The sequence below is a fragment of the Mesitornis unicolor genome, unplaced genomic scaffold (genome assembly GCF_000695765.1).
Source record: "Mesitornis unicolor isolate BGI_N332 unplaced genomic scaffold, ASM69576v1 scaffold642, whole genome shotgun sequence".
In the NCBI taxonomy this organism is placed as follows: domain Eukaryota; kingdom Metazoa; phylum Chordata; class Aves; order Mesitornithiformes; family Mesitornithidae; genus Mesitornis; species Mesitornis unicolor.
Window position 1 is genome coordinate 21620 of NW_010166919.1, and position 10398 is coordinate 32017.

The following is a 10398-nucleotide window of genomic DNA, read 5'->3' on the forward strand; positions in this document are numbered from 1 at the left end:
CTGTCATTTGACATCAGAGAGAAGAGCCTGGCTCCTTCCTCCTGACACTCGCCCTTTACAAATTTATAAACATTAATGAGGTCAACCCTCAGTCTCCTCTTCTCCAAGCTAAAGAGACCCAGCTCCCTCAGCCGCTCCTCATAAGGGAGATGCTCCACTCCCTCGATCATCGTTGTGGCCCTGCGCTGGACTCTTTCATGCAACCATAACATTGTATACATAAACTATCTGGAGCACTTTCATGCAAATAACTTTGACAGCTGCATGTAGTGGTAGTGCAGTTACCTGAAAAAAAAAACAAACCCCAAAACACCCCAAAGGCATTGAAAACAAACATGATTTTTGAGGGTTTATGTTCATGTTTTCCCCCTTCCTGCAGTAGGGAACAAAAGTGTGCCCGAAAATGTCACTGCCACCCCTGCAACTTCAACAGCTGCACCAAGACTGCCTGAACCAACTCCTGTTCCTTCACCAGAGTAAGTGAGTGGTGGGGGGGTTTTCAGTCAGTGTACTTCTAGCAGAGACTAATGCACACCAGTCTGGAATCTTTGGTAGTAGAATGCTCCGATATGGCACACTGTCTTAAATAAGCAAAAAGGCAAGTAGGATGGTAATGTATAACTAGGGAAATTTATGGCTTTAGTTACTGTTTATAGCTACTTCTGCTATGAGACATTTTGTTTTAGCTCTTGGCTAAACGTCAAAATGCATCACTAGCCGCCTCAATTGTTTGTGTTACTTCGTTTAGAAGAAGTAGGAGTGTTTTGCTCTTGGCAATTGCAGAAATCTTGAGTGGAAAATGAGTTAATATTCTTGCAGGTTTTGCAGGTTGTCTCCTGCGAGGGAGACTAATTAGGAATGTAACTTGTATTGCTGAAACTCAGTTAAATTGTACCCACAAAAAATCTGTTTTAGAAGCTTATATTTTATGCTGGGATTTGCTTGATGAAAATACATATGCAAAGATATGGACTTAGATTGGAAGGAAGAGTTGTATATAGGTACGCTGTGGGTTGTTTTTTTTAGTTGATTACAATTGTTCAGAATTGATTTGGCTACTCAGAGCTGAGACTCTAGCTCCTAAATGTTAAGACATAACTTGTGCTGTATTTAGTGGTTTTAATAGTTTCTTAGCACTCTGATTGTTGAGAGGCTGGGGAAGGTCAGTGGGAAGGCTGTGATTCTTGCATTTGCATTTGAAGATTGCAGCAGAAGAGCAAGATGCTTGCTATGTAAAAACTTAATGATGTTTGAACTGGTGACTTTTTTCAGGGGTGATGGAAGGGGCAATATCTGATTGAGAAAGCTTGCTGTTTCAGAAGCAAGGGCTGAAATACTTGGCAAATGGAGGATTGAAAAACATCAGAAAATATTAATTTAAAGAATTTCTGACTGTATCCAAACTGGCCTTTGGTCACTGGAATAAGCTTTGCTAATTTTCTAAAAGATCCTACTTTGTAAAATGTAAAACTGCTGAAGTAACAGTCTGTCTTTCAACTCTTTCATTGTAGACTTGTTACTACAGATATTCCACAGATAGATAAAGAGCAATTAATTGTGGATTTGACAAAAGAAAGTCCTATAGTTCAGCTAGTACAAGAGTATGAAGAAGACACAAGCCAGTCAACAGTAACCTTGCTGCCCAGTGATGATCAGGAAGAAGAAGCATCAGCATGGTTTGAACTTGAGACAGAAAAGTATTGCTGTGACTTGGCAACAGCATGCTGTATTTCCACCTTTTCAGAATATCTGTTTAAATGGTGTTCAGTTGCAGTAGCCATGCATCGGCAGCGTAGTAAAACTGAAGGTAAACCAAGGCAAGATTACTCCGCTAACGTTCAGCAGCCACAGATGGTTCCGTCCGAATCTATACATACATCAGTAGATGAGCCTCTGCCTGAGCAATTAGACAGCAAAGCTGAGAGACCGTCTGGGTCTACTGTTGGAGTTGACTTCAGCAGTGTGGTTCATGAGGAGATCAGTAACGAAACCACAGATTCTATTGAACTGGAGCCAAGCCATCCTCAAACTGTCTCTCAGTCCCTCCTCTTAGAAGTTACTTCTGAAGTTAAGCCATTGCCAACAACAGACAGGGTGTTGGAGCCTGCAAAAGAAGATGCAGGCCAGGTAGCACCAAAGGTGACTCCCCAGGTGGATATAGCTGAGATCAGTGCAGAAACGGAAAAGGCTGAGAGCTCTATTGCAGAAGAAACACCTATGGCTTCTGAGACCAGTGTGGCTACTGAGGTAAGAGAGGTAAGCGCAAGAGAGACTATTGCTACTCCAGTGATATCAAAGCCTCCAGAGACAGTTGTGCAGCCTGATTATACAGTGGGCATGGTAGGCAGTGATGCTGGAGAAGGAAAGGAAAGCACTCCAGAAGTGCAGAAACCTCTTTTGCCTCCTGTCGAGTCTTCTGTGTCTGCCGAAACAAAGGAGGATGATCAAGCAACTGAAGAAGCTTTAATGGCGATCCCAGTCTCTGGAGGGCCACAGAGGACAGCTACAGACTTCTATGCCGAATTGCAGAATTCGACAGATCTAGGCTATGCCAATGGAAATCTTGTTCACGGATCTAACCAAAAGGAGTCCGTATTCATGCGCCTTAATAATCGCATAAAAGCCCTGGAAGTAAACATGTCTCTTAGCAGCCGCTATTTAGAAGAGCTTAGTCAGAGGTAAGTCTGCCATGTGTAAACATGATTTTATCCAACTCTACAAAGGAATATACACATATGAAAAGTAGTGCAGTGGAAGTGGATTATAATGTAAATCACAGCATAAAGCTTTATGGAAAACTGGGAAAAGTACCTAATCCTAGGTAGCTACTGGAGGCCTCGATGTCTGTGGGTGGCAGGGGTTCCCTTTCTGCATTTCAGATAAAATCCCATTGGTTTTTGTTTTGGGGAATATTGCTGTGTGTTTTTTTTAAAGGATAGTGTTACCAGGATGTAAGGGCTAATCCTGCCCATAATCCTTTCAACAAAAGGGCACATCCTCCTGTTGCTGTTAAACTGAATAACAGCCCTACAATGCCTTCTTTACTGAATTGATTGTTTACACTTACACTAGTGTGTGATTTGTAATAACTCTTGTTGAAGAAGGGAGCATGGAGAGGGAACAAAGAACTTTCTGTGAGGGATGTTTTTGTATTAGTGTTTATCTGTGGTGTTCCTTAGCCACAGGAGAATCAGTAGATGTACCCATTTCACAGTTGGTTCCAAGGAAGGGGCTCTCATGTTTACTGTTGTGTTGTCTATCTTGACAGTCAGTGTTTGCAGAGAATTCTCCAGAGTGAGGTCCAGTAAACTGGCACTAAGCTCTAGGTGCTGAAACAGCTCTAACTTTAACCTTAGGGGGGGGAAATCCCAACAAAATAAACAAAAAACCCACCCCACACAAAAACCTAGACACACACACCTGTTTTACGTATGAAACTTAAAAGGGAATACCACTCGATGTTTAAATTAAACTCTGGGCAAAGAAAAGTTTTCTGCTTGCATAGTTGTGTTTCTGAAGACAAGTCTAGTGCTGAGGAATTTTATGAACTAGCATTTTAAACCTTTATGCTTTTTATTTTAGGTACCGAAAGCAAATGGAAGAAATGCAGAAGGCTTTCAATAAAACAATAATAAAACTTCAGAACACCTCAAGAATAGCAGAAGAGCAGGTGTGGTTTGTTGGAGTACATAAGTGTTTTCCTAATTAGGAAAGTTTACTTTTAAGAGAGTTGCAGAAATTCAATTGAAAGTCTTTTGTTAGCTGCTTATCTGCCTTTTAAAAGCATCCAACCTGCTTCCCAATTTTTGCTCTAATAAAATATGTAGATATATTTCCAGTTGTTTCAGAATAAAGCCATTTCCAGCTCTGTTTCCTGATTTTGCATTAACAAATAAACAAAGTCAGCTGGCAATGGCTAAAACTCTTAAGTTAAAAAGTTACCCGAGTCTTTTCAAACCCTTGTTTCGTGGTTGTAGCTGCACTCAACTTTTTTTTTAACTTGGTTTGTTTTTCATCTGTGACTTAAAGTGTAGCTATATCGACATATATATAGATAGAGACAGTTGCCCTGATGCTGCTAAGTAATGGCTTTTGCCAGATTTGCATTTGAAAGCATAGTGCATATAACAAGCTTTAGCTCATTCTTTAGTGTGATGCAAGGAAGTGGGAGCTGAAGGAGGTTTTCCCCTGCTCTGCTGTTTTAGCTTTCCTGAGCAGCTGTGAAATATAATGCTAACTGCAGTGCTGAATAATCACTAAAACAACTGTGCATGTGGCATAGCAGACTTAATCCCAAGTTTTCTGAATATTTTCCAGTACTGGAGTTTGTTCATCTCTCAACAGCAAAAAAAAAAAAAAAAGCAACTTTCCTGAGATCATGTGTGCTCTTTTCTGCTGTTTTTTTCAATAGTATCACATGCTGGTCAGGCTGAGGTGCTCCTCTTGGTTAACCTCCCTGATACTGTGCTTACTTTTCTTAATTTCTCATAGGATTAAGAATCCTGTTAGGGCTCTTTCCAACAAGGAAGTGATAGCTTTGAAGGACTTGTTCCTGGCTGGCTTGGGCTCCTGTCAGCCTGGCATCCCAGAGCAGGAGCGATGTGTCAGCCCTTAGAATTTAGCTCTGCCTGGTCACCTGCATGTGCATTTTGTAACATGACAGTACTCAGCTTCCTGATAGTCATCGCTTGGAGCTGGCTACTTCATCTGTCTTTAATGAAGATAGTAGAAGTCACTGTAATTAAATGCTTTTGGCATAATGGTATAAAGCATTATTTGATGTTTTTAAATGTGTATATGACTAATGCTGCCTAAGCAGTTTCAGATAAGTGAAAGTTGTGTTGAAGGCACTGCTGACTATGTGAGGCTTCAAAATGCCTGGCTGTGTCAGATAGAACGCTAACTCAGTAAATGTGAGAGTGTATGATAGTGGGGACCTGACAGCTCAATAATGACTCTCTTTAATACAGGACCAGCGGCAAACGGAAGCAATCCAGCTGTTGCAAGCACAGCTCACCAACATGACGCAGCTGGTTTCTAATCTGTCAACAACTGTGGCGGAGTTAAAGCGTGAGGTAATTATAATTCAGCAATATGGCATGAGAACTCCACAGAAACAGATACATGAACATACCACAATTTGAAGAGGTCTGGAGTCTTTAAATGAAATTTTGTGGTTGAAGTTTTCTGTAGTGTTGCTTTCAGCCTACATCAGTAGCTGGCCAAGGGAGGGAAGGAAAGTTTGAGTACCTTGAGCTGTCTTGTGCCCTGCAAAATTGGTAATAATTTCTACTCCAGCCCTACTAGCCTCGTGACTGTGGGCTGAGCTAAGGATAAAGATAAAACTTAGAATAGCGTAGTATCTCAGCATTCCTGTAGCGTGTGAGAATTTATATTGTTCTGTGAAATTATTCTTAATGAAATTGAAAGATTAACCACTGACTTTGAAATGGCAATAATGGGATTTCTTTCATGTATAGCATGTTTGACGTGTCAGAGGGAATGGTAAATTTCATGCTTCAAGAACTTCTCTGGCATTTGCTGTGTTGTATAACCAGTTGTATTGCATGGCTTTGTTACACAGCTTCAGTAAAATGGGATGCTTTGCAGTGTCCAGCACTTCCATTGTTCACTTAAATATTAGCAGACTGTTGCCGTAGGTTTAGTGTGCAAGAGTGTACTGGCCCGTTAGAACTGGGCTGTAGTAACAGAAAAGTATGTGAAGGGATGCGCTCTTAGCTACTGAATGGGAGACTCACATGGCTAAGGCGCCCTTCTCCTTTCCCAGCTCTCTGTTTTGCTCTTTCAGTATGAGGAGAAACTTGGCAACAATATTAGGAACTTAATCTCTCAAATGTTTACACTCTAACTTGGGACTTCAAGGCATACCATAAACATGACCTTGGTGGCTTTTGTGCATATAGGCAAAGGCATCTCTTGAGCTGTTTTCTAGCACTTAGTGAGACTCCTCCTTTGATGCCTGGCTAGCTACGCTCCTGTTCATGAGTGCTGTGGTTTTAATCGGGATTTGACAGTGGTGATCATTAGGGTACATTAGTTGACTGTCCTGGAATTTGAACACATGGCTTTCCCTTAACTCCACTCTGCTTGCCTGAGACTATTAGTGTGAGACGTTTGCTTGGTACAAAATGGGAAGTCATGTTCTTTGTCTTTCCTGAAGACTTTGTAGGACTTCTGACGTGTTTAAAATAAGTTTTTGTAGGAAAACAACTGCAGTTCACTTTTTAAAACATTTTCTGCAAAATACCCTTGGATTTCAGCTTCCATATAATTCCAGTAAACTTCATACTTGGAAAAAAATCCTTCTAGGTTATGAAATGGAAGAGTAGTCAAAAATATGAAACCCACTGAATGAAGGGAATATAGTGATATTTATTCTGTGAAGTACTGCAATGTCAGCTGATGAAAAGTATCATATAAAATTGAGATAGTGTTACATCCATGCCAGCTGTAAAACAGAAGTTGCCTTCTTAGTGTACTTTGTTATGGAAAGTATATTACTTTCACATAGGCTTGAATGCTCTTTGCAAGGGGCAGCTGTGTCTTTGAGTGATGGTAGTACCACAGTCAGTGAAGTCTTGTCCTGTGTTACCAATGTGGTTAACTTTCAGGTGCTGTGTAGCCAATAGACTGTATCAAACATCTGAAAAAATACTGGAGCAAGTGTTTAGTGAAAGTGACTCGAATGTGTCAGTTGTGTTCTTTTAAATACTTTAACATGTAAACCACAAGAGTAACAGTATATTTAAATTATTTGTCTTTAACTTGTATCAAATTCTTCCAGGTTTCTGATCGGCAGACCTACCTTGTGATTTCCCTGGTTCTCTGTGTCATCCTGGGCTTGGTGCTGTGTGTGCAGCGGTGCAGAAGCACTTCTCCGTTTTGTGAAGATTACCTCTCAAAAATTCCCAAAAGTAATCACTACCCTAGCCCCAAAAGGTAATGTCTTTATATTTGAAACTTAATTGTTCTTGCAGCTTTTACTGACATAACCTAAATCCACTGGGACTGGCACATTTGTTTTAATTGAGTTTTCTTTCTGCAAACTCAGAATGGAAAGAGTCATTACTGTTCTGTAGAAATACTCTTTTATGAGCATACTACAGTTGGTGTGCCATGCCAGCTTGTTGTAAATACAGTACTGTCTGTTTACCAGGCTTTCTTGGACACCTCAGCCAATAATTCTGTCCTTCTGCGTAAAGATGTCTCTTAATTTAAAATGCATATGACAAAATCCTGAGAAAAACATGTTTTAAAAAGCTTCATGAATTTTGTTTCCTAGGTGTTTTTCCTCCTATGACGATATGAATTTGAAAAGGAGAACTTCTCTTCCACTGGTCAGATCTCAGTCTTTTCAGCTAGCTGGTAAAGAAGGTATTCACATATCGTACATCTGGTCTCTGGTGTTACTCTTAGTGCTGTACAATGTGTCTGTTACTGCGAGTGTATGAAAATGGATTGGCAGTTTAATGTCAAATACTCTGAGTTATAGTCGTTCACCTGTACGTTCTGTAGGACAAGGTGGTTCATGAACAAGTCACCAGACACTCACAGAACTGTGCTAAATTATGCTGAGATGTTGAGTCTTTGCTATCTTTATACTCCATGGATGTTTTCTTGGGGTTAGCAGCAATCAGTGCAGGCATTCAGGTCTTCAAAGTTATGAAGATTGCAGGAAGTTGTGTGGCTTGGTGTTTTGTTTTTAATGTGGAAAATCTGAATGCGCTACTTTTGAGAGGTCCTGATAACCTGTCTTTGAAACTCGGCAGATATTTAGGATCCAAATTTATCAACTATAGTCTAAATTTTCTCACTATTTATCTTGGCCTGGGTATGAGGAATGATCTGATCTTTTCAGTATTCATGTTACACTTGGACAGCTGAATTGTGATTTCTTAGGCTATTGTAATGCAAAACCCAAGGTGCTGCACATTATAGTAACTACCAAGTATGCAGCTGACACTGCTTTTCTGGGTGCAGCAAACTTGCTTCACGGGTGTTTGTACTGTGAATAAAACTGGACAGAAACGGAACTGAATTGGCAACACGTTGCAATAGAGACTAGCTAAGGCACAGACTAATTTTTTTTTTGCAAAACCACACCTTTTCCACATTCTCCCCTGCTTTGGCTTGGATTTACAAAGCACTGAAGGAATGCCAGGCTGAACATCTGTGTCCTTGAAAGGCACACATGCTTCTACTATCTGTCCTGTGGTGGGCAGGCTGTGCATCAAACACTTGGTAACAGTTCATTTTGGTAAGCTTGTTGCTGTAGAAGCTAACTCTTGCTGACTACTGATCCTGAAAGGATCTTCTCTGCTCCTCTCCTATGGGCTAATCTATCAGGCGGTCACCTGTCTGTCACTGAGAGCTGCCATGACAGCATAGGGGAATTCCTCAGAGTTGACTTCACTTTCAGTGTTCATGTGGTGTTACCTCCATTAACAGGAGCAAAAACGTGTGTGATAAGTGGAGTATTTTGTCGTGCTGTTACTTATTTAGGATCGTGTTCTAGAGCTGGCAGTGTCAGAACTGCTGACAGTCTGTACCCTCTCTTGCAGTGGATCCAGAGGACCTGTACATTGTTGAACCCCTGAAGTTCTCCCCCGAGAAAAAGGTAGGGGGGCTGTGGGGCGGCAGGCGAGTGGCGCGTATCTCTGCCGGCAGGTGGTGCCTCTCTGCGCCCCTGCCTGGGCTGGGTTTCACACGCTGCCTGCCTTCAAGACCTAACTGTTCCTCTTCTTACTTTTGGTTTCAGAAAAAGCATTGTAAATACAAAAGTGAAAAAATAGAGACTATTAAACTCACGACAGAGCCTCTGCATCCAATAGCCAACGGGGAAATTAAAGGAAGGAAGCCGTTTACGAACCAGAGGGACTTCTCTAACATTGGGGAAGTTTATCACTCTTCGTATAAGGGCCCTCCATCTGAGGGAAGCTCTGAAACGTCGTCGCAGTCTGAGGAGTCCTATTTTTGTGGCATTTCAGCATGTACGAGTCTCTGCAACGGGCAGACCCAAAAGACAAAAACTGAGAAGAGGGCTATAAAACGAAGACGGTCTAAAGTTTCGGACCAAGGGAAGCTCATAAAAACTCTCATACAGACAGGGTCAATGCCAAGCCTGCATGACATAATCAAAGGAAACAAAGATTTAACAGTGGGAACGCTTGGTGTCACGACAGTTTCTGGACACATCTAAAACTAGCTGAACTTCTCAAACAGGAGAGTGTTTGTTCGTTTGAGAACAGTCTGTGGTATTATGTGGGAGGATAGTGGGAGACGAAGAGCTCAACTAATTGGAAAGTATTCAGAAATTTGGTTTCTGCCTTTTTAAATAGATGGGATTGTGTCAATCTTGGCTATAAGCTGCAGCTTTACGAGGCTGGTAATTTCCTATGAGAACAGCTTGGGGGGGAGGGAGGGCAGGGTTCATTTTATAAAGGTTTTTTTTCACAGTTCCTGGGGCAGAGATTTTTTGAAACCCAGTTTGTTGGGTGGAATAGGGATAAAAGCCTAATCCTCTTCCTTTAGCTTTGTTCCTATTTCTTGCACCTTCCCATATTTATGTGCCTTTTGTCTATTTATAATGCCACTGGAAGAGGGGAGATACAATTGTTTGTCATTTGATTTATTTTGTAACTTCTCTAGCTTTTTTTGAAGATGCAACACTACAGTGCTGTAAAGGGACATGTGTTGACCTTCAGCTGGACTCAGTAATGTGGACTGGATACTGTAAAAATACTAATAGATGGACTTGCCTGACTAGATTCTGGTTTTGCAAACTCGGTTGAGGAAAATACCTCACTAGGAATGGTGATTACATTTATTTCCACCTTCAGTTACAACTCAGAGCCGGAGACTGATGTACTAAATGAACGACAGTGGCTCTTTAGGATTTCCTGCATGTGATGGGATCTTAGGCCAATGAGTGCATTTGTTATCTGAACTGCCTGCTGCAGTCCTCTGAAGGAAGGGCATGGGGAATGCTCACTGCTGCTGTGCTGAGTTCAGGAAAAGGCTCAGCTGAAGGATGCGAGGTGCGCTGGTGCAGGTGGGCTGCTCTCCGAGCCAGCTCTGCACGTGTTGAGTTTGCAAAGCCTTGGAGTCTGAGCAGTCAGGCTGGTTCAACGTGGGTGTTTCCATAACGTTTGCTTTTGTATTGGCTAACAAATGTGCAGTGTTTGTATTGTTGGTATTTTCATATCCAAGCGTTTTTTTTGTTTTGACTGTGATTGTGTATTTGGATACTGTAGGGCGTGTGAATGCTAAAATGTTGAGTGTGTATCTGAGTGAGTGGAACAAAAGGGTTTTCCTTTTGACAGGTGTTACAGGTTCACGTTGTAAAAATAAGTTAACTTATTGAGCACTTTTAGTGGT

At 41.4% G+C, this 10398-nt stretch overlaps 1 protein-coding gene across 1 annotated transcript in view; it reads left to right on the forward strand.

Annotated features, from left to right (window-relative positions):
• SUCO (SUN domain containing ossification factor) overlaps window positions 1–9671 on the forward strand; it is a 25857-nt gene extending 16186 nt beyond the window's left edge. Inside the window, exons 13-20 of the mRNA XM_010195117.1 lie at window positions 380–476; window positions 1512–2678; window positions 3583–3670; window positions 4971–5075; window positions 6806–6960; window positions 7304–7395; window positions 8583–8638; window positions 8780–9671. Of these exons, the coding sequence (XP_010193419.1) occupies window positions 380–476; window positions 1512–2678; window positions 3583–3670; window positions 4971–5075; window positions 6806–6960; window positions 7304–7395; window positions 8583–8638; window positions 8780–9220 (2201 nt within the window). The 3' untranslated portion in view covers window positions 9221–9671. The remainder of the gene's footprint in view (window positions 1–379; window positions 477–1511; window positions 2679–3582; window positions 3671–4970; window positions 5076–6805; window positions 6961–7303; window positions 7396–8582; window positions 8639–8779) is intronic.
• Window positions 9672–10398: the final 727 nt, after the last annotated feature.